Here is a 23,942-nt window from a genome sequence, read left to right as displayed (position 1 = left end):
ATAAGTGAACAAGTTTATGGGAAGCATTTTACCAGCTGGGCAGGAAAACAAGCCACAGCAGTGCTGAGTTGTTCCAGGCAAATCTACAATGCTAACAAGATTCCACCTCCAGGAACACCAGGAGTTGATCTGTCTAGAACTCCAGGAATCCAAGATTTTCACAGCACGACAGCTGTCAAAGACAAGCCAAAATAATGTAATCTTTATAATATCAGCTGGCTACATGAGCATCTCTCTAGTGCTGACATTCTGGGATGTAATTCTCCACATCAACACACAGAGGCTACTAATCCAGTCTACTCACCCGTACTCAGTTTACTCTCTCTATACAGACAGGCTGTGATTAACATGTTGAAACAATAGTGGAAGAAAAGAGGTTGGCTTGTTTTATGTCAAAGTTCAAAAGACACAGGAGCATGGATTAGGCTAAAATGTTTTATTGAAACTTGTCCAAAATCCAGTCAGGCACACAATTTATCCGTTCCACTAAGGCTCATCGTTCTGTATGGCATAAAAAATGCATCTCAACCAGTTGAAACATCAAACAACAAAATTAGCAAGGTTAAGGCACTTGAGATGTGTATTAATTCAGCAAAACTGCATAAGAATAACATTCTGCTTGGAGTGATACAATCCCTTCTGAGATTCAATTTCAAACATCCAGATTCTGTAACCCCTTGAGAGAGGAGAGGCAGAAGCAGGAGACAAAAGTCCCTCTGCCTATGAACCTCTAAGGCCAGCAGAGCCTACGGAAGGAAGTGTTACTGAATCAGGCTGCAAAGATTTCCTGTAGTACAACTGCTGAATTGCACAACAGTTTTTGCTGAGGCACAATGTCTTCCACTCAAGAATTCTTAAGGCAAAGTATCTTTGTGAGGTGAGAGAACAAAAGGGGAGAGCAAGCAGCACATGCATTCAATTGTAAGGCTATCAAGTGTGTCCTGGGGTAACAACGTTCATCCTGAGAGCAGACATCTCTGCCCAAAGGATAAAAATGTGGAGAATACAAGTAGAGAATGCAAGAACTTATACAGTGACCAGAAATCTGGCATCTGTTGGTTTGCCAGGGCTCTAGGCACTAACCTGAAAGCCAATCAGCAACTCTGAATTCATGCAACACATAGATAGTTACATTTGTACTTTTGGTTCGTGTTTTTAAGAGTGTGAGTGTTGGCCAGTCTAAGAATTCTTTTTCCAGCTTTGAGTCAAAGTTTACAACTTAAACATTGCAGTTCCAGCATTTGGGAAAGAAAGATTTAACTAATTAATAACTGTTCCAACATGTCGAAAACTCCCCCTTCATGTGTGAAACAACCTCTTGCATCATACAGCAGTTGAGAACTCTTCTCAAAAATGAGACACAGCTCTAGGATTTGCACATTCCACACTGGAACCTGGAGCATGCTCCAAGGGTTGCACACAGGCTGAAGGAAAAGATTTCCAGGTACATGAAGCTGTTTCCATGAAAAGGCATGACAGAGAAGCTATTGTCACCTGCTATGCACAAACAGGAAATAAGGTGATAATTCAAGGGAAAAAAAACCTCATGGTAAACAGATTATCCAAGTGAATTGAAAGTACCATTGCTAGTTAGTCCATGGAAATGTAGTTTTAAGCATTATGTTCTGAATTTTGCTAGAAGTAGAGCTGCTTAAGAAGATGTAAAGCTTATGAAAGAGAGATTGCATCTTAACACTCTGTGTCCTTCAGAGCAAACTGCTTGCTGTATTTAAGGCACTACATTGTCTTTGGTTCAGTGTTTAACTGTCTCAGTGTAAGCAGAGGTAGCACAAACCACACACGTTGAGCTCCTCATTCCACCACATCCAAGTTCAGAGCCACCACCTTCCTGATGTCACAGACTGGAATCCTTTAGCTCATTAGGAAACTGCAAAGAGCAAAATAACAAACATTCTTATTAATTTTATAAGAAGCAAAGGTGTGCAACGTTCCACTTAGCTTTTATAAGGCAAAGAAAATCAGAGTGAGAAATGGGCCTGATGCTGCTACAACAAAAGTTGTCCAAAAAAATAACTTAAAAATGAGTTTCTAATAACTCAAAACCAAAGACAACCACATCTTCCCTTCCATAAAGTCAGCAGGAGTACCTAAGACCATTGCAGAAACCAGAATAAAAGCTGACTAGCTATTAAACAGGGAGTAATTTCAGCTGTCTTTTGCTCTTGAGAAAAGTCTTCATTAAATAACAGGATTTATTATTTAGATATTTTTAAATGAGAACATATTTCTCATAGAGAAGGCACAATATCTGTCTGTGGGTTTAGCTTTATAGACAAATTCAGCTCATTGCAGATGGTGAAATCATTAGAAACTGGTCCTTTAACATGTACTTATTGCTTCAAAATGCATAAAAGCTAGCAAACACACCTAAGGGGTGTGTGTGTCTGTACCAGTCAGACAGACATAGAAGTGGTCAACTAACAGTATTGGACTCCTTACAAGCAATCCCCAAATGAAGGCAGCTTTAAATCATCAGGCATTCTCCCTGCTCTCACAATGAAGGATTAATAATGAAAATGTATGAATATGGAAGAAAGAAAAATAGGGGGGAAAAATACATTTGTTGGCAGTATAAACTGGCTGAAATATCATTCTGAAAATTTAAGTATTTTATAACATGCCATGGCATGAAAAGTAGAGTTTGCTTTGGTTAGATTGAAAAAATCACGATATCCATGAAACACTCTTATTTCTGCTGACTTCATCAACCAATATTGCTACTCTGAGAACCCAGTGGAGCATTTTTAGAGGAGTATTTCCTGTCAACTGAGGCAGCAGTGGTGCAGCTGTAGCCCACAGCCCAGGAGAGCAGGGGCTGCAGGGCCCAGGCTGCCTTACCTGTAGGGGTAGCCGTGGTACTTGGATCTGAAGACAGACAGCAGCCAGCTGAAGAACAGCACCACCAAGCCAATGCCAGCAATGCACATAACTGCAAGAGATGCACAGGGAGAGGCTGAGATGGGACAGCTGCCCCTGCAAACACCTCAGTGACTCAGGTTTCCCAAGCCTTCTGCAATGTTTACAGATTTGGTCAGATGAGGGCTTTACTCATGTCATTGAGAAATATGAAATGAACACCAATTTTACATCAATTTTATATAAATGCTTTGAGAAAAAGGCCCTTCTCCTCCCTACCAGCAGAACACTGCAAAGCATCTTTATCTCTCTCCATCTGCCAAAAGGATTTATCTTGTAGTTTGCTAAGCAACTCCAAAAACTGTCAAAAATCCAAATGATTCTGTCAGCTTAGAGGTGGGGAGTGAACAAAAACCCCCCAGTGCAAAAGCATTTCTGTTAAATCAGGGTGTATCAAACACCCTCACTAATATGCCTTTGCTCAGAGAGTAAACTGTCAGTACTTACTTTTTCTTTTCCCCACATCCATGTCAGAAGTAGCAGCTTCGTGGAGAAGGACCATTCCTAAAGTAACTCCACCATCTACAAATGCTGTTTAAGGCTAACCAACAAAGTACAAGAGACTCAAAACAACATTCTTTTTTCCCTAAATTCAGCTCCCACACCATACCTGGGCATTAAAACTCACTGGAAAAATCAAACACTTCCCAGCCAAATCAGCAAGTATGGGATAAAGAAAAAAGCAACTGAAATACATTCATAATGTCAGCTTTTAAGAGAAAATAAATGCAAAGCTTAAAATATAAACTAGAAAGTCTTCAGGCAAAATGAAAACCATGCATTTATTATCTCAGCTTGTAATGTAGCAGCATTCCTTCCCAGAGAGCTTGGTCCACTCCTACTGCTGTTCTCCACTGGAAAATCCCCAAAAGAATTCAGCTTCTGCATTCACTCAGCCAAGAGAACAAATAAAACACATGCAGTACTTAATCCAACATCCAAGGCTGTCTTTCAAGTGGCAATATTTCTTTTCTAATTCTTAAAATAAAATTAAAAAAGATTGTAGAACTAAAGAAGCACAGACAACACAAAAGGCCTGATATTTGCCAAGAATGAATCCTTGCAAAGCAAAGTAGTGAATCCAGTGGAATGAAAGACAGAATTCCCAAAGATTTCATTCCATTTCACTAATGGCCAGTCCCAAGTCTCCTCCTGAAAGGAAAAATTCTTATCATTGACAGCATCAGGACCACCAGGAATCTTTCCATTTCAGACACAGCCCACCTTCAGCACGGGAGGAAAGTGATTTGAACCCACAGAAACCTCACCAAATTTAATAATTTAAAATGTCTCCAGCAATGGTGGGTTTGGTCTGATGGATAGCAGTAACACAAATAAATATCAACAAAAATTTCTACTTTGAAATTGACCAAGTGGATCAAAAATACAGTAATAGAAAAAGATCAGAAGTTTTCATCCAAGTGCCTGTTTTAAATTTAAAAAATTAAATAGAAGAAAAGCTTCTGAATAAAAAATAAAGGAATCCTGATATAGGTGACAAGACACAGAAGAAAAGCTCCAGCAAGAAATGGCTAAAGTTACAAATGGTGGATCAAAAACATACATGTGGGACTAGAAAACCAGAACATTGAATTTTAAGGTATTCTTAAGACCCCAAAGAAGCATTTTTTTGTACAAATGAGAAAAGTAAAAGCTCTCAATCTGAAAATTTCCACTTGCCTTTCTTGACAGCATGGCACAATCCTGCATCATTAGTAGGAAGAAATGGTAAGCTTATAAGAAGGTAAGCAAAGAAATAAAAGATCAGTGATAGAGGAATGAATTCGACACCAAAGCAAGAAATAAGTGACATTGAAAAGAGACATGCACAGAGGAACAGGGAGTATCCTGAAGAATCTTCTGATTCCAGAGGGATCCACAATTTTAGTGATGTATTCAGCTTGGTACTTAAACAAGAAGGGGAGAAGCAGTAAATATTTTTGTATTCAACTTCAAGATCAGAGGCACAGGAAAAGCACAGTTGGCAGTGCAGAAAGGTTTTACAAGCTTCTGCATCAGTGTTAGGTGGCAATTAAAGGCATGACAAAGCACCACAGAAAAGGCAGCAGCATTTGCTGACCAAAAATCTGTCACCAACCACAAGCCTCTCCCAGGAAGGATACTGAACAGCAGAACTATATGTGTTTCTGCCACAAACTGGGCTTGGCTGCTTCCATGGATATAATTCTGTAAGAGACAAAGAGTAATTACATTTAGAAAAGACTGGAGACAACTTTGACATGATTAACAACAGCTACAGAGCTGGAACTGGGGTTTGCATTGGTTTTTTTTTCAGGAGAGAGCAGAAGTTGGAGCATGAACAATTTCAGCTGTTGATCACAGATTTTTGGGGGAGCTGCAACAGAAGCAAAGATCCTTCTTCTATTACCATGCACTATCAGCCTCATTCAGATTACAGCAAGTGCTGCTACAACCTTTGTGGTCCAGATTCTCAGTCCAGCTGAGCAAAATACCACAAGATTAGTCCCTCCTGCATCCTAATGTGATCCAAATCTGATCCATTCCCTGACTGAGATTCTTAGGTTGAGTACACTGCTGCTTAGCTTAGGGGCAATCCCTTCAATCTGAGTGTGAACCTGACTCACTTGGTTCCAGAACCAAGCATTTGAAACCTTTTTACTTCTGGGTTAACAGAAAAATTGAAATTTGTGGAAAAATATCATTTTTTAATCCCTCCGGGACACCCTATTATGGCTGTGATGTCATATCTAGGAAATAAAAGTTTTATCCATTTTCTACAGAAAAATACAGAGGGCCTGACCCATCTAACCAGGCACAAAAGGACACTTCATCAAATTAATTCCCTGAGTATAAACATGAGAAAAGCCAGTGTGTGATGAGTAAGCACCTGAGCAGATGCAATGCTCTCAGAACACTGTCACTACTTTCACAGTGCATCTCATTCTATGTTATGAACAGAGCAGTATATTTCAAATAATGTTAAAGAATTTTTTCCCAAGAAAGAGACTTCATAAATCTGAGGTCACTAGATATTAATTTACCTCAAGAATCTTAACTAAAGATGGTTTTACATGGAAGTCATTAGATGAGTGAGTTAACAATACCAGGTTAAAACATAATTGCCAGGCTCAGCAACAGGAATTTTAGCATCTAAGACTGAACCTATAAATACCTTTACTGTGCTGTAATTTAGAACTATCAAATCCCTTCACCATTGGAGACACAATACATGTGCAAAACATGTTGATTTGCCTTGCTCACTGCAGGAGAGGTGGGTCTCACTCACAAAGAGAGAAGCCAAAAGCAGAATTTGCACTCTGGTTTGTCTCTTAGTATCAGCCTTATTCTGCAGAAAAGGAAGTGAAGACAACACTCACCACTTGTCCTGTATGGGGATTCTTATGAGCATAGGGGGGCCTCTGATGTGGTTCCACATCTGGCCTGATGTCATTGCTAACACAAAACACTAAAAAGGAAAGAAGAAATGCTATTTAATAAGGATTCTCTTTTATTTTTAATTTAACCTGATATCTTTTCACTTTATACCAAAATGTACTGGTTTGGAACACAGGCTAAAGATTGTTCCACTTTATCTTTGTGCAAAAGGCATCTAATCAAGCATTCAGTGAGCTGAAGGGACTAAGAGCACAGAATGTTATTTATCTATGAAAAAGCAAAGCTAACTGTACCTCATTTTCCTCTTCCTCAACCAGTTTTAAGACTTTTGGAATACAGAAGCTACTGAAAACTTGAACTGCTACAAAACTCAATGTTACAGGGAAACAAAAGTCATGGTGACTCACCAGAGCAGCAAAGGCCCAGCCAGTTTTGTTGTAGAGAAAATCCAGATTGCTGCCCCGTAAATACACGAGGCCTCCAATGACAGCCAGCAGCAGCCCCAGCATCAAGGGTCCAGCATAGTTTGGTGGCCTTATCACACGGATCTGAGCAGAGGACAGGGGAATTATTTTCTCTCATAAGATTAGACATCATACCTACACTCCTGCTGAAAAACCCACAACACATTGAGTGGAAAAACTATGGCACACACATTTTTTCTAGGTAATAAATCCAACTTGGGAAGTAAGCAATGCTTCTACCACCAATACTGTAACTTCAGTGTTACCCAACTTTACCCTGTTCAATAATTTAAAGATTGTTTTTCTTCCACAGAAACAGAGAGCAAGAAGGAAGGACATGAGTTTTACCACCTTCTCAAATACAGCATTACACAAAATACCAGCACAGAGGCTGTAAGGAAATTCAAAGATGCAGTCGTGAGTCTGAACTAGATTTTGTAGATAAGCTCTTTAGAGCAGCTCAGGAGGCACAGAACACAAGTGATGAACCCCAGCTGGCCCTGCACAGGGGGTACTGAAGAAAGGGGTCCTGGCCCTGCACAGGGGGTACTGAGGGAAGGGGTGTTGGCCCTGCACAGGGGGTGATAAGGGAAGGGGTCCTGGCCCTGCACACAGGGTGCTGAGGGAAGGGGTGCTGGCCCTGCACACGGGGTGCTGAGGGAAGGGATGCTGAGGGAAGGGGTGCTGAGGGAAGGGGTGTTGGCCCTGCACAGGGGGTGCTGAAGAAAGGGGTCCTGGCCCTGCACATGGGGTGCTGAGGGAAGGGGTGCTGGCCCTGCACACGGGGTGCTGAGGGAAGGGATGCTGAGGGAAGGGGTGCTGGCCCTGCACAGGGGGTGCTGAAGAAAGGGGTGCTGGCTGCACAGTGCTGAGGGGGGGTGCTGGTCCTGCACAGGAGTGCTGAGGGGAGGTGCTGGTCCTGCACAGGATGCTGAGGGGAGGTGCTGGTCCGCACAGGGAGCGAGGAGGGGTGCTGGTCCTGCACAGGGAGTGCTGAGGGAAGAGGTGCTGGTCCTGCACAGGGAGTGCTGAGGGAAGGGGGTGCTGGCCCTGCACAGGGGGTGCTGAGAGAAGGGGTGCTGGCCCTGCACAGGGGGTGCTGAGAGAAGGGGTGCTGGCCCTGCACAAGGAGTGCTGAGGGAAGGGGTCCTGGCCCTGCACAGGGAAGGGGTGCTGGCCCTGGTCAGGTGTCTGCACTCACGTGGACGTCTGTCCTGTCGGCCACCCAGCGTGCCAGCTGCTCCGCCGCGAAGCCGCGCACCTGCAGCTCGTAGGTGTCCCCGCTCTTGGGCTTCCCCTTGGCAGGGAAGTTAATGAAAGTGGGGGCAGAATTCATGTTCAGCTGCAGGGAGAGAGTTCACAGAGGATACAGCCTATGAAAGGACTATTTAGTGACACAATTCTATGCCATTTCTGGCTTGCAATGTTGTTTCTGAATCAGCAAAGTTAGCTCTTTGATTTAATGGCCGTGGCTTTTTAAAAAACAGCAGGCAGCTTGCATTTGTGTATTTCCTGCACATTTTTTTGAATATGTTTTTTCGCCAAACTCTACTTTTGATAAAGAAGCCTGCAAAATAACAACATATGATTCTAAAATATGGCATTCTAGGAAGGCCATAGCTTGATGAATGCAATTTTAATGTAACACTAAGGAAAAAATTAACAAGAGTAATAAAAAGACATTTCTCCAACTCTCCAGTTCAAAGGCTTCCATTTAATAAAGTATCACTGCCTAAACTGTGTGGCTGATAAACAGAGATTAGTACCTCTTAAAAAAAAAGTTAACATCTGCAAGACTGTAATGAACTATTAATGTGACCTACAATTCCAAGTGTACATGGAATGTTCTCACAGCTGGAGAACAAAAAAAATGTGGTCACACAATGATAATAGAAGAGAAAAATGGCCGGGTACTTGAAAAGAAATACCAAAAGCCTAATTTATCATTCTCTAGTAATCTAAAAATTGTAATAGCTGCTCCTAATGACATCAGTGCTTTCTATCTTGCCCCTTCATGTACCACAGAAGAATTCCATTAAGAATTAGACCATAAGTTATTACAGGAGACAAACCCAGGGAAAAAAGTCAAAGAAGCCAATTCACTCCTTGTACCTATTCCACATCTGTCAGTTCTGTTAATATTCTTACCAACATATTCAAGCCATCTTTCTTTCAAGAGTGACAGCTTTTAACTTTTCATTCCTTTGTTCACTGTTACACTAAATTATTTAACATCTTTACCTTCTTTCCCAAAACCCAAACTAAATGTTAGAACAGAAAAAGACATTACCATCTGAAACACATCAGAGCCTTCGTCAAAATCTACCATAGCAAAAAAAATCTTGTTGGTAAATGCACTGGAATACCTCCAGGAGTTTGCCAGAATCTGGTATTCCTCATCAGCTTGCCTGGAAAACACACCAAGTGAGAGGCTGTGTCATGGGTTTGTCCACAGCAGCTGTGCAAGTTGTAAAGCAGCTGAGGGAGCTGTGCCCACCCACCCCATCCATGGGTGCCTCCCACACTCACCCCATTCATTTTCTAGGGTTCAAAAGAAAGTTTAAGTGTTAATGAAATCTTTTAAGCACAGACACTCATCTACCATCAGGGGAAGCATTTGCCCCTGCTTTTTTAAATGGAAGGGCAAGATTTGTTGAGTCCACAAACACAAGCTGAGGTAATTTCTAACTGAAAGGTGAACTGGAACTCAGCTGCTCATGATTTGCCAGTCCACAGAGCACCCAAATGTGACCAGGTGTGCCCTTTCTTCCAGGTCAGAGGGTAGGAAACCAGTAATTTCAACGGAGTAGGTATAAAAATCACCCTTACAGACTTCTGCCACCTCCAGATTAATACAGAAAAGCTATAATATGGTTAAGGATCCAGGATATTGGAATTGTAAATAAGTGTCAAGCAATATATTAATTAAGAACAACATTCAAGCTCCATGGCCAGCAATAATTCTACAAACATTTCTTCAGCAGCTTATGCCAGGAAAGTTGAGCTTTCACTGTGCAGAGTAAACACTGTTTCTGCAAAGCAGGGATTATTTTAGGAGGGAGATAAAACTGAGGATTATGTTTCCTCACAAACACATTACACACACATCAAATTGCAAAGCCAATCCTACTGTAACTTGCCCATGTTTATTCTTCCCACTTGTGTCAGAGTGCAACCCTGTTCTTAAATTTAGTTTCCTACAAAGATCAGATGACTTTCAAGTTCTAACATAGGACTAAAGGAGCTCATACTTGCACACAACACACTGCCTGTGAGGCTGAAGGGCAGTGAACATCACAATCACTGAGTAGTTCCTGGGAGGGGCCTTCACGAGGCGCCGGAATTTGTCTCCGTTCATTCGGATCACGGATCTCTTACTGGCCCACTCCATCAGCTGGTTCACTTTTTCTGACAACACCATCTGAAAATCAGGTCAGAGCAGCATTATTGTTTGGGGTTTTTTTTTTTCAGTCTCATAGTACAGTCTCAGAAGTTTTTATTTTTGATACAACAAATATCTGCACTGCTTGCCATAACGCCACCCAGGTGATGTGATACTTCAGTAAGAGTCTGCAAGGCTAGAGAAGCTTTTGACAGTCATGTTTACATAATTCATCAACTTCAACCACCCAGTAACACACAGAGCTTCAAGCACTCAGCATGCCCAGGCTGGTGAAGACCCTCAGCTCAGCCCCCCCTCCTCACAGTAGCTGTAGGATTTCTTTCAGCTGTACCAACCACCTCCATCCCCTCCACAGCCTTTTTGCTATACTGAGCATCACACCGTTTCAGCTTTCAAAAATTGTTCCACCAGAGATGGACCCAATCTCAACCTCTCATTTTCAGCACTGGTGGAAAAAAAGAACCATAATTCAGAAAACATTTGAAAAACTCAGGAGTGCTCAACACTAAAATATTCCTTAAAAAGGAGACAATCAATTCTCTAACATTATAAGAAGAGGCGTTAGTTTGACAAACTCACAAATGCTACATTTATCACAAAGCACTTCTCTACTCATTAACACCCTTCAGATAAATATATTAGAGGAAATCACCAGAATATATCCTGAATTGGAAGGGAGCCAGTAGGAGCATCAAAGTCCAACTCCTGACTGTGCACAGGACAGCCCCAAGAATCTCGCCATGACAATAATAACAAAAAATTATTATTCTCTGACTTACAACTGACACAAGTATACACACTTATATAGAAGGATTTTTCTAAACCCTGCAGGTCAAGTGCGTGGAATTAAGTTGCACCTTAGCGACTACAACAAAGACCACTCATCCTCCCCCCCGCAAATCCCATACACTAGGAAGACAACACTCGTACAGTGCTCCTAGCAAGAACTGAAGAACCTGGAATCGAGGACCTTCCCTCCCTGCGAGCCCCCCTCAGAGCCGGCCGAGCCTCAGGGCGGGGACCCGGAGTGAGGTGAGGCCAGGCCACCCCGCCGGGCCCTGGCCGCTCCTGCCCTCATCCCGCTCAGTGAGAACCCGCTCTGGCGCAGCGTGGGGGCTCCGGGCGAGTCTCACCTCCTTCCGCCTCTGTCCCGCGGCGCCGGGCCCGCCACATCCCGCCAGCAGCAGCAGCGCCAGCGCCAGCAGCGGCCCGGGCAGCGCCGCCATGGCCGCCCCGCTTCGCCCGGCCCGCCCCGCCGGCTGGGAGGCCCCGCCCACCAGACGCCGATTGGAGGAGGTGCCTGCTCGAGTGTCCTTGCCGGCCTTCGATTGGCTGAGCTTGCGAGAGCGCGGCGAGCTGGAGCCGTGCCATTGGTAGAGCCCCGAGGGGTGGGCGGGGAGAGCCCTGAGGGAGGGGCGGAGCGGGCCCTGAGGGAGGAAAGTGTGGCGGGAGCCTCGGAGACGACGGCGGCTGTGGGGGTGCCTCAGCCGCATCACGCGGATCAAAGGCGCCTCTGCAGCTCACCCCAGACAGGGGCTCCCGCAGGTGACACAGTGTTGCCCGCTAAGATACCGAATTCGCTGCCCGGTGTGCAGCCAGCCAATAATTACACAGTCAGAGAGAGATTGATTTATATCAGAGTTGTGCTAGCCTTGAGTGCTCAGTGGTGTTCCACAAATGAAGTACGCCAACTCTCAAAACTTTTTACTGTTTATAGGTTTTAACAAACAGAGGAATTTGTGTTCACTGGATAAAAATAATGTAGTTCTCAATTTATTAATTAGTATTCTGTCTTCTGTTGGTCAATGCTTCCCTTTGCTTCCCATACTCACTAGTATGACTTTTTCTTCTTTTGGTGGTCATGATCTGCCCCTGCTGGAATTCCCTTTCACCTGTTGGAACTGATTTCAGCCCAGTTGCTGAGTTGGCTTTGTTAGTGGCTTCCTTATCGTGGAAGTGCTGCAAAATGTCCTTGTGGGCCATAAATTCTGCATTCTTTGTGTCCACAATCAGTGGCACATCCTCCTTCCCAAGCTTTGTTAAACTCCCCCTAAGCCTGAGATAATAGAAACATGTCAAGCCCTAAACCTTAACAAGGCAGTTCTACTAACAAGTATTTTTTTTTCCAACATCTGGATATCACTTTGAGCTTGATATGTGCTGTTTCATGGATTAAGTCTCCTTCCTTGTTGATTAGGCTAGAAAGTACACAAAGATCCAACATCAAAGAACATCCTTTCTTAAGAAAATTTTACATACTCCACATTTTGAAACAACACAAATGCTTGTAGATGGGTTTTGCGTGTCTCCAAAAAGGGGGATTCCACACTTTGCCTGGCAGCTGTTCCAGTCCTCTGCCACCCTCAATGTGATGAAGTTCTCCCTCTTGCCTCAGATACGTGACTATATTATACACACATGCTATAAATTGCTGGGTTGTGGGTTACAAATATTATTAAAATCCAAATGCACAGGGGAATGCCTCAGCAGGTATGTGCTGGGTTAAGGCTCTGATGCAGAATCCCCAGAGAGACATGCGAATTTACTCACGCTTGAGGGTTTATTTTTAAATTATTTCTGATTTCTATTTGCACTGAAATCCCTGATTTTTTTTTCAACTCGGCGCTTTCGCAAATTTAAAATAGCCCTCAGAGCGAGGAAAAAAAAAGTGGTGTCAGAAGTGGGATTCGAACCCACGCCTCCATACGGAGACCAGAACACCCAACCCCGCCGCGGGAAGGCGCGGTACGCCTTGAGTCTGGCGCCTTAGACCACTCGGCCATCCTGACACTGCGACCGTGAGTTTGTCTGGGACTTACTTAGCACTGTCATCACTGCCATACTCGTTTCTCTGTATTCTTTGGCCCATCACAGGGAGCCCGTCTGCACCCGGGAGGTGGCGGACAGTAGCCAGGGAACGGCCAGCTCGGCCCGGCCCGGCCGCGGAGCTCCGCCGCAGCGAGGAGGAGCCCGGCGTTACCCACAGGCCCCTGCCGCGCCGCCACTTCCGCCGCGACCATTTTGTTCTTCAGCGGCGTCAAGGGTACGCTCTCGGCTCTCATCATGTTCCCGCTGGCCAGGGCCGCGCAGAGCCTCGTCGGTAAGCGCAGGGGCGGCTCTCGGGGTGTGGGGGGTTCCTCAGGGGGTCTCCCCGGTTGGTGCCCTCCCCTGTGCAGGCTGTCCCTCAGCCCCCACTCGCTGTGCACCGAGGACGGTCGTGAGGGCACCTCAGGGGCTGCAGGCGGCTCTGGCGTCCTTCGCCTCCCGCTTTTTTTATTTCTTTCAGCCTTTTTTAATCGCCTAGTTGCTTTTTGGTTTAGGACTGCTTTCCTTGGTGCTTTCTTTCCCTAGTACTAAAGGCATACTCTGGCCTGGTAGCCTGCCGTGACAAGGGGCAGTCAATACCCAGCCCTTCACCTCAAGGTTAGAGTTGGCCCTTCAGTGATACGGACCCAGCAGGGTCTGTTCAGTTGGTCCTTGGTGCTTTCTTTCCCTAGTACATAAAGGCACACTCTGGCCTGGTAGCGTGCGGTGACCAGGGGCAGTCAGTAGCCAGCCCTTAACCTCAAGGTTAGCGTTGGCCCTTCAGTGATACACAGCCCGCAGGGTCTGTTCTCTGCTCCTGCGGCACCATGGGCTCGTCCCGAGGTGCGGGCAGCTAAAATAAATGTATCTCCGTAGATACTCAGGCTTATTGTGTTTAAAAAAACGCCTTGTGCAGCATTACAGAACATGCGAGGGATGTAGTAACATGGGTATCAGCATAATCTTCTCTAATCACGGTGGGGTAAAAATGCAAACCATTGACCTAAGACTAAAAGGTTTTATTTTGTAATATCTTTATCTACACATCACCCTCTCGTCAAATGCTTTGTACACAACTAATGGGCAATCTGTCTTTTGTAGCTGTTGTTTTGATTTTTCACTGTTGCCTTCTCTTTAATGAGTGTACCTTTTATAGTGTATGCTTATAATGTACATCACCTGAAGATATCACTTTGTATTTTTTCTCTATTAATTATCTCATGCCCATGGGTTATTTCATTTTCCTTCTTCCCCTCCCTTCAAAAAAAAAATCCTGAGGGAATGTGGCAGGAATTACACCATAATTTGATGGTGAGCTTCATCTTGACATTGCTTGGGTACACGTACTGCCAGGATAGATATTTGCATATAGAAATCTAAAAATATTAAGCACTAAACAAAATATTTTATTAGAGGAACAGTAATACTAAAGAAAACATATTAAAGAAAAAGTTACCTTAGGGCATTTTTTTTTACTGGAATTAGACTTAAGGAATAACTTTCTAGAGAGAAATTGAGAGAGCTGAAAAAAATTGAAGTATTTATATATATCCCATGTTTTGGAGTAACTCCAGAGTTCTAAATCCAAATGAATTTTTTTCCCAGCATTTTTAGTCTTTTAACACTAACACTTGCCTCCTTGTTGGTGGGAGATGAGGACTGGGAATGGTTTGAGGATGTATTTGAGTTGATTTCTGTACTTGTTGACATCCTCAGCTCGTGGCATCCAGCACACTGCAGTCAGAGGGGCTCATCGCAAGCACGAGCCCACCTTCCACGATAAATATGGAACCATGGTCCTCCTCGGGGGAGCCGCCATGTTCACTGCTGTCTGGAGCTATGTAAGTTGGTTTTGTCACCACTCCCTTGTGACTCAAGCTGCAGACTTTAAAAGTGTCAGTTTTGCCTGTTTGAAGTAAATTCAGCGGTCAGAATTTAGGAGGTTCTTGCATAAGCAAATAGTGATGTGATAGAGGGGAAAGTTCTTTTAATTGCCAGCTTGATTTGGAGTTGTTACTCAAATTTCTGCATCAGTCTATTGCCTGATTTGAAAATGTATCAGAAACACAAGTGTTCTCAATTTTACTTGGGATTTCAAACCTCTGCAGGTACAGCAGCAAAACTTCTAGATGAAAATACCAACATGGTCGTGGGGTGTTACATTCCAGATTCTTTCTTCTACAGCTGGATATTTTGAAAGAGAAAACTGAAACATTGAAATACTATTCAATATAAATGTGTTCCACATTTTTAATTAGAAAATTAATGAGATGTCATGTTCTAATAGCAAGAAATCTGAGCTGAAAGCAATAAAAATAACCCTATGTCCAAAGGTTTCTTTGATTTCAGAGTTAATAATCTTGGGTTTTGTCCCTTTACAGGTGTTCACATCACTGAATGTGGAGTGGGGCATTTCACCTGTTGGCAGAGTCACTCCAAGTGAATGGAGGGGGTAACAGCCTCTAATGAACTGGTCTAGAGTTTCACTGAGAAAATGGTCATGTAGTGGCATTTGTTCCCTGATTACCACTTGGACAGTGGCGTTCCTGGTCTAATAAACATACTAGAAACCTGTCTGTCTCTTCCAGGTTTCCTCTGTGCTCTGCTTCTGCTGAAGTGTAAGAAATAGTGTAAAAACTCCAAGTAATTTTACACAGCTTCAGTTGTGGCTGTAGAGATCCCTGGTGGATAAAGGACAAGTCCAGAACTTTTGAGTTTTCATTTAGCCAGGTGTGTGTGTCAACCAACCTCACTGCATTCCCACTGCAGAGCATGCACCCCTTTACATCTGACTTGTAATGACAAAGTCGAGATCCCTTTTTTTTCCCCACAAAAGGATTTTTATGGCTTGAATCCTTCTGCCAGTAGGCTGCTTCTCCTTAGACCCCTGAGAGCTGTGACGAAATTGAAGTCAGTTTTGAGTTCGAGAGGCTCCACAGGAGCAGGCAGCATGCCAGGATCAATGGGACTTTCCTAATGAATTCTGAGGGAATCCCAGAATGATTTGGGGTGGAAGGGACCCAGATTTGGAGTGGTTCAACCCTGTCTCTGCATTTACCTTCTGTTTACAGCCGAAGTAACCAGAGAAATGAGGTGGGAGAAGAACAGGTACCGGGGCATGCTGGTGTTTGATGATCAGAGATCCCAGGCTACTTTGGCTTGGGAGGGACTTGAAGCGCGCCTAGTTGCGGTCGCGGCGGGCGGGTTCCTGTCGCGATACAGTGACAGCCGTGACAGCGACCGCGGCTGCGGCCCCGCCTTTCCCGCCACCGTCACGTGTCCGCCCGCGTCATGTGGCAATGGGCGGGGCCGGGCGGGTGGTCACGTGGCAGAGGGCGGGCCCGAGTGGGCGGTCACGTGGGGCGGCGGGGGAAGAGCGCGGCGGTGCCGGGCCGGGAGCGGCGCTCGGAGCCCGCGGTCTCGGTGAGTGCGGGCCCCGCTCGGGGCTCCCCTCCCTCCGGCAGTGCGGACCCGCCCCGGGACCCCGCCTTGCTTGTTTCCCTCCGGCGGCGCGGACCCGCGTCGGGGCTGCCGCTCCCTCGATTTCCGGGGCTGTCCCCGGCAGTGCGGACCCTCGGGGAGTTCCCGCTTCTCTCAGTGGTGCGGACCGGGGGCGCTCCCGCGGCCTCGGGTGCGTGCGGACCCGCCTTGGGGGCCCCCGCCTTCCCCCGTGCTCCGGGGCTGCCCCCGGGCCGTTGTCACCGTGTCCCCGGCGGGGAGGGGGTGCGGGCGGCTGTGGCGGCGCCGGGCTGCGTGCCCCGGACGGGACGGGAGGGTCCGGGCCCCAAAACCCGCCCGGCTCGGCCGGGCTCTGCCCAGCCCCTCGGAGGGGCCGTCCAGTGTGTGAGGGTGCCCCGGGGCTTCACCCCCAGAGCGCCTCGGCGGCATCTCCGTGTCCAGGCAGCCCCGGGGCCGGCACGGCGGCTCCCGCTCAGCCGCTGCCCCGGGGAGCAGCGGGGCCGAGCCCGGCTCCGCTGCCGGGGCTGCAGCGGGACCCGCGGGCTGTGCTCGGCCGGGAGCAGCCACGGTTCGGGCCTTGGCGCGCATGAGCTCCCTTGGAAAAGTCCCTCCTGTGCTCCTGTCACTGGCCAGAGAAAGTCTCGGAGCGCTTGAGTCACTGAGCTGCTGTTCCAATTCTGAGCTGCTCAGCTTGGCACTCTGAAATTCCTTACTTAGTGTTTATTCTGATGTCACCTTATGTCACCTTATGATGGCAGCGCTCTGTGCGCAAGCACCTTTTTCTAATTAAAAGCATAGCGTGGCTATTCTAGAAAAGGGCAAGTAGTTGTTGATGATGCTTTGGGGTGAAATCTCACAGAAATGAGCAAGAACAACACAACTGTTGCCTCCCCGTGTTCATGTTCTGGAAATTGTAAGTAGTGTAAAATTAAAATCTTTTGCGCAGTCAGCAAAGGTTGAGTTTCTGTACTTAAACACTTGTTGAATTATGTGGATGTAAATAGGCAAAGATTTGGTAGTGTGGGACTTTGTGTGTATGACAGTGCCCTATGTGAGCACAAATGCAGTTGGACTAGAATTTAATAATTATAATGTATTTTGTTAGACGAGAAAATTCCTGAAGCTTTTTTTCCTTCCCAGGTGGCAAAGCAGGGAAGCAAAAGCTAACATTATATGTAGTTTGCTGTCTTACTCTTCTCATTTTTACTGTATAATACATTCCACCTTGTTCTGCTGAGTACTTTGAGACTAAGCTGAAGATGGAGAAGCCCCCGTTGACCTTGGTATGCTTACATAACAAGGGGTTGTAAATTATATTCTACTCATAATATTTCCTATGGTTCTTCCAAGGAAACATTCACATTCTCCAAAAATCTGACTTCAGAAGGTTGTGGAAAGCCAAGAACGAGTTAAAGTATTTGCTAAGAATTTGTCTCAAATACTGTAAAACTCATTAGAAATGAAGCAGAATGTTTGCAATGTGTGCTTTTTTTTTCCCCATGCAGTTGGTATAGAAATGAATTCCCTGAGAGCAATTTCCATGCTCCGCTGACCAAGCAAGGCTTGTTAAAGTCTTGAGCAACATGAATTACAACCTATTTAAAGTGTCTCGTAGCTGTGACATTTATTGCAGATGCACAGTTTCTCTCTCAGTGATTAAGCCTCACCTACCCATGGGCCTATCATACATATCTCCTACCCAGTCACCCTTTCCAGTGGCTCTGTTTGCCCATGAACCCTATAAACCTCCTTCTTCCCTGTTGGACCCATCTCCTGTAGCACTTTTCAAGCCCAAGGGTTAGATGATGCAGCTTTTTCCTCTCCTGCCCTTTGCTCTTTTCCTTAGGTCCCTGCAGACACTGAGGGACAGGCACTTTTTTTCCATTTAATGTAAAAAGTAATTTAGCTTTCTGCTGCCATATATAGAGAAGCTAAGTAGCACTTGGCTATTTAGAAATTTAATAAAATCCAAAGGCTGTAATTAAACCTGTGAGATTCTGTTGCTGGCATTTGTGTGGTATTTGCCAAGCTGTGACCTCTTTTGACTTCAGCAGCTGTAAATTCAAGGTGATTATAAACTGGTGAAAACTGGAGCTGTGCAGGTAACCAGAAGCATCTGTCTTCCCTGGTTGTACCCCTGCTAATCCCAAAACTGGCACAAAATGTGTCTGTGGGACACAGAGCTCTGCTGCTCTGTGATGCCTGGCTGTGCTCAGATATTAGAAGCACCAAAGTGCCTTTTTAGGGTTAAATGGGACTCTTGGGTTTTTACTGGTCTTGTAATTTCCTCTTTGCATTGTTCATTGTTTTTTCAATTTTTTTTGATAGTGTGGGTTTATGAATTACTTAACTTTGACCTCATCAAGCCTTATTTCTTCAGATATTTTTCTTACAGTGACTGGTGTCACATCAAAAAACTTTTTATAGAGAGATGAATGAGTGTCTCAGTCACCTTGTGCTTGATCACTATTGAATTTTCCTTTCCATAGGGAGAAATTTCTGTTGGAAGTAGAAATCACCTCTTTCTGTTGCTTCATTTACTTCATAGAAGCACTAACTGACTTCCTTCAAGAAAATGGAACTAAATACTGGTAACTTGTAAAGGGAACTGCCTTTTCTTTGTGTTGTCAAATCCTGAAATTCTTTACTAATTGATGGTAAAGGTGTTTTATAGATGGAGCAATTGGTTAAGAATAAAAGCATTATTTTTTTCTCTAAAACCTGTGTAATCTGTAACTTAGCATCTCAGGTCTCTCAGGACCTCAGCTTCAAGCCTTTTCTCTGTAAGAAAATAAATTATAATTAAAAGGATGTGTCCATGCTAACTTGCACAAGCCATTGATGTGGAATATATGGATTGCTGCAGATATTTTGACTTCTAAGTCTATTTTCTTGGGAAAATGTTAACCCAAATGAGGAGAATTGGGATTAAATTGTTAATATTTGTCTACCTTTTGTGTGCATCCAGTCCTAATTCATTGGTGTAACAGGTATTTTCACTCTGCTTAGTCATGGACTTCAGGAGGAAATATAACAAATATTTCATTCAAGTTTCAGCCAAATTCTTTGTACCTTGAAGCACTTGTAAGGGAGGCAGAACATCAGAAATTAAATGAATATGACAAGGTAGAATACAGCCTGAGATGAAATTTAGATTTAACTGGTTCTCCTGGGAATTTTGCAAGAGGAGGAAAAAAGGATTTGTCTATTTAGAGTCACTGTGTATAACCCTATATTTCATTTTGAGAACAAGATCTCTTTGAAGCTTCAGGAGCACTGGAAATCCAGACAGTTTGACTTTTGGAAATTTCAGCAAGGCTGTACAGAAAACAGAGTTTGAGAAGCAGCTCATTAACAGTTCAGTGTTAATAATAATGTGACTGATTGGAGAGACCATTAGATTTGGACGTGCCTCATCTTTTAGAGAACAACCTATTTTTAAAATTAGTGTAAAAACTGTAGCAACCTGCAACAAGGCAAATAAAAATCCACATTGGTTGTTTAAAATTAGTATAAAAACTGTTAGCAACCTGCAACAAGGCAAATAAAAATCCACATTGGTTGTCTTCACCACCAGCAGGGAGCTGTGGGTGATGCTCACGTCAGGGAGATCTGGGTCATCCTTAATGGAAGGTCAGAGAACAAAATGAAGAGCCAGTTTGGTCCAACAGATAAAATCTAGTGATGGAAGTTATGGTTTCAGTCTTAGTACTTCAGGGCCTTGAGGGGTAAAAAAGGAATAATAAATTTTAGGGTTTTTTTCTTCTGCCTTTATGGTTTTTGTTTTAATTTCAGCCTCTTCCAGGAAAGGATTTTCTCTGCTCTGTTTATGAATAAACACCAGAAGGGCAAGGAAACAGACTGAGAAAATGGAGGAAACACTTTGTCCATACAAGCTGTAATAATAATAGATGTGGAAAGAAATTTAATGTTATTTTTATATATTTAAACAGTTGGGTTTTGAATGCGTTGGTGGGCATTTGGTGGCAGTGCTGCTGGTTACTCTAATCAGTGTTTATTCAGTGTACTGTGAGTGTGGCGGTGTTTGTGTGACAGGGAACCTTTAACATTGTATCCTGGTTTTGTAAAAATGGATATTGTTGTACTTGCAGCTTGAGTCTCTTAAACCAAAGCCCAGGAGGGCAGGCAGGAGCTCAGCAGGTTTTCCCTGGCTCACAGCTGTACCCCAGCTCTCCTCCAAGGCAGCATCTTGCCAACCTTTGATTATTTTAGATGTCAGCTCACAGCCAAAGTGTTCCCTTACTTTATTTTTGTTTTCCAAGTACAGTATCAGGGCAGTTCAAATTGGTCATGTACCTGAAATGCTTTTAAATTCAATTAAATTTTTAATTTAATCTCCAAACCTTCCTGGAGGGCAGATTGGTTCTGTCTGGGCTGATTTTATTTAGTCCCATGTGCCTGGTTGTGCTCACAAAGTTCCCTGCACGTTTCAAGTGCTTTTTGCAACTTGATTTTTGTTTCAGCTTTGTGGGAATGTTGGTGTGTCCCTGCCTGTGGGGTTACAGAGCTGTCCTTGTTTGCTGGGTGTGCACTGGGCATTCCTTGGGGACAGCTGGGGGGGCACAGAGGATCTCATTTCCATGGCATGGCAGGACAGCAAGAGTTTCCTTAGGTAAATTAGTGGTTTTTCAGTGTTTTGTACCCCTGAGCATGCAGATCAGCCTGAGAAAGGAGCTGCTGTATGAAATTTGCTTAAAATATACTTTCATGTTGGTTGATAATTCTTGTGACAGTTCTGCATTTCTGTCATGTGTGGCTATTCACACACAGATATTGAGTGTTTCCAATAACTCTGCTCTTGTAAGAGCAGGGGAGAAGTGAGACCTGTAATAACTCCTCAGGTAGAGTTGTCTTATTTCTGATCTCAGCAGGGATGAGATGTATTTAATCTATTGGAAAAGTCAGTATTCCCAGTTTTATACTTCTTTCAGTGCTTGTTAATTAAGTTCAACATTTCATTTTGTGCATCAGGGAGGTAAACCACTTTCAATGATGAAACTTCCTTGTATTCTTACATGATTTGTGGCACATTTCAAAGTGAAAGCAGAACCCTCCAGGCCTTCCTGTAACAGAGAACAGTCTGGAAATGTCACCATGGAGCAGGAAAAATTTATTTTACTAAACATCAATGTAATTGAGTTTTCCAAGATAAGTCCTCAGGGTAAGAAAACAAGTTAAGCTTGTGCTTCACTTCAGCTCCTCAGTTACTCATCAGATTTTACTGCTGCTTCCATTGCTGCCAAACATTAACTGTGATCATTTCCCTGGTCACTGACCTCTCTGTCAATAAAACCTTGCATTACTTTTCTCAGCATATTAACAAAAAAATCTGGAGATTTTCTTCTTGTCCCCTCTTTCCCCCTCAGTCACTTAAGTTTGTGCATTGGGCAAAAGAAGTCCTTTCCATTAGCTGTCATTTCTACAAATTTCATTTAGGTTCAGTATCTTTTTCTCCTGGGCTTGTTTTTATGGGCAAAAGTAGTAATTAAACTCTTCAGAGGAGTAGAAATGAGACTTTCTGAATGAAGTGTGGCAAAAAGCTTGATTTGCTGCCTGGGCTAACTTCAGTGTCACTTGTTTTTGCAAATAGAAGGCAATAAATGAGAGAGAGATGTGGAAAAGCAGAGTTACCAGCTCTATCTGACATGCCATCCTCTTGTTTGGGTATTCCAAGAGCTGCTGTCCCTCTCTCTCTCCTGCTCCCCCCTATAATTGAATATCTCACACCAGTGAACCACAGCTTGCTGCATGTAATTAAATGATCTCCTGTGTATCCCAAAATTAATAATAGATGTCTGCACTCTTTCCTGTTTTGAGAATTCATGGGAACAAATACATGGAGTTTTCCATTCTGTTGATACCTGCTCAGGTTTTGACATCTACCAGAATCATGTGTGGTGAAGGAGTTCCTCTGTTAACCCCTAGAATCCCAGAATGGTTTGGATTGGGAAGGAAGGGACCTGGAAGCTCCTCTCACTCCAACCCTGCCATGGGGACTCCTTCCACTACATCTGTTTTATTTCAGTCTCTGTGAAATTCTTTAGGAACTGATGTCCTGATGGTTTTAGTGACCAGCAATGAGCAGATCTGAGTAGAAATTCACCATGGAGGCAAAGTCTGTGTCCATCAGCGTGGAGGGGATGACCTGCAGCTCCTGTGTCCAGAGCATTGAGCAGCACCTTGGGAAGATGAATGGCATCCACAACATTAAAGTGAGTCTAACACTGCTTCTAGCAAAGGTTTGGATGAGAAACCGTGAGAAACTGTGCTCTGAGAAAGGAAAACAACATAGGGAGAGTTTATTTTGTATGTTTCTTGGCAGGCTGATGTTGGAGGTGCATTGGTGTATTTCTGGTAAATAAGAGAAAGCCAGGTGCTGGCTTCACTGCAGAGGGAGTTAAGTTATTGTTGCTCTTAATTGACTATCTGCTTTACAATTAACTCAGTATTGTGAGGTAATGGGGAAAAAAAGGCAAGAACAGGGTTTGTCCTAATTCAGGCTTTCTTTGCCTGACTTAGTTTTAACTTTTTTCTTAGCTCAGAGGAGATAGACTAACAATGTTGCTTTCTTCTGACATGGGCTAAATATTGGACTGTAGAATATTCCAGGGTGAGCTGATCATCCTTGCAGAATACATAATTTTACAGTAGTTTTAATAATGGAAGTAATTTAAAAGCTGGCAGACTTCCATGAATGTTGTGACCCAGCCTGTGGTAGAAAGAAAAGTTCTAATCACAGAAAACTGAGAAGTTTATTTATTTAGTGTCTGTGTTCTGAAAGCATCCTCCTACATTCTGTAGTTGTTGACTTTACTCCAAAGAAAATATTATCTTCCTGGTTTTATCAGCAGTTAACATCTGTTTTATGGGGATATCTTAGGTGAACATTTCCCAGAACTGGGTACAATTTTAATTTGGGGTGTGTGTGATCATTGTCTGGAGCTGGTTTTGCAGGACCTATTGTAGTGCACTTCCCTGCAGAGCAGGTACTGCACAGCTCAGAGTTCCCTGTGGCCTGAAATAGGTGTTTGTGTACAGAAAATTTCCTGAAAAGCAGCAAGATTTACAAGACAGATAATTTTTCATCTTCCTTCAGCTGTAAAGGAGCTTTAATGTGAGTTTGGGCTGCCAGCTCTGAACAGCCCCCTGTGCATGGCCAGATAAATCACTGAGTGTCTGCAAGCATGAGCCCAGGTAAAGGCTAAAAGCAGCCTGTAAAATAATACCCCCAATAAATCTGATTTCAGAATCTTCTCTTTCTCCTTATTCTAGCAAAAGAGGTCATTTTGTCAGCCTTGTTTTCTCAGGTGATTTCTGAGAATACACAGGTGGCTTTGGATAGGATAAGGAGATTTATGCAATGTGCATTGCCAGTGTCTCTTACAAAAGGAATAAAGTAGGTTTTTAAAAGGACAGTATTAAAGCTTTTGTGTTTAGGTTTTTAGGTAAGTACCTTATCCCAAAGCTGAATGCTA

The 23,942-nt window shown here is 43.9% G+C and overlaps 3 protein-coding genes and 1 non-coding gene across 4 annotated transcripts in view; 2 read left to right on the top strand and 2 right to left on the bottom strand.

Annotated features, from left to right (window-relative positions):
* Positions 1-417: 417 nt before the first annotated feature.
* Positions 418-11,431, bottom strand: MAGT1 (magnesium transporter 1). Its single transcript, XM_030967859.1, is given in 11 exon segments — positions 418-1,888; positions 2,860-2,950; positions 3,385-3,459; positions 5,061-5,124; positions 6,297-6,337; positions 6,340-6,385; positions 6,723-6,863; positions 7,981-8,121; positions 9,070-9,187; positions 10,031-10,200; positions 11,316-11,431. Coding segments are annotated over 11 exon segments (996 nt in total). The 5' UTR covers positions 11,409-11,431; the 3' UTR covers positions 418-1,872.
* Positions 11,432-12,854: 1,423 nt separating this feature from the next.
* TRNAL-CAA lies at positions 12,855-12,971 on the bottom strand. The gene is made up of 2 exons: positions 12,934-12,971; positions 12,855-12,900 (listed from the first exon to the last, which is right to left on the bottom strand). It is a non-coding gene; the product is annotated as a tRNA-Leu (tRNA).
* Positions 12,898-15,561, top strand: LOC115914772 (cytochrome c oxidase subunit 7B, mitochondrial). Its single transcript, XM_030967521.1, has 3 exons — positions 12,898-13,282; positions 14,704-14,828; positions 15,369-15,561. The coding sequence occupies exons 1-3, from the start codon at positions 13,246-13,248 to the stop codon at positions 15,441-15,443; spliced, it is 237 nt and encodes a 78-aa protein (XP_030823381.1). The 5' UTR covers positions 12,898-13,245; the 3' UTR covers positions 15,444-15,561.
* Positions 15,562-16,305: 744 nt separating this feature from the next.
* The window catches only part of ATP7A (ATPase copper transporting alpha), a 31,973-nt gene continuing 24,336 nt past the window's right edge, over positions 16,306-23,942 (top strand). The window contains exons 1-2 of the mRNA XM_030967520.1: positions 16,306-16,410; positions 22,512-22,679. Of these exons, the coding sequence (XP_030823380.1) occupies positions 22,572-22,679 (108 nt within the window). The 5' untranslated portion in view covers positions 16,306-16,410; positions 22,512-22,571. The remainder of the gene's footprint in view (positions 16,411-22,511; positions 22,680-23,942) is intronic.

The sequence above is a fragment of the Camarhynchus parvulus genome, chromosome 4A (genome assembly GCF_901933205.1).
Source record: "Camarhynchus parvulus chromosome 4A, STF_HiC, whole genome shotgun sequence".
In the NCBI taxonomy this organism is placed as follows: domain Eukaryota; kingdom Metazoa; phylum Chordata; class Aves; order Passeriformes; family Thraupidae; genus Camarhynchus; species Camarhynchus parvulus.
This window is presented reverse-complemented; position numbering and strand designations above follow the sequence as displayed.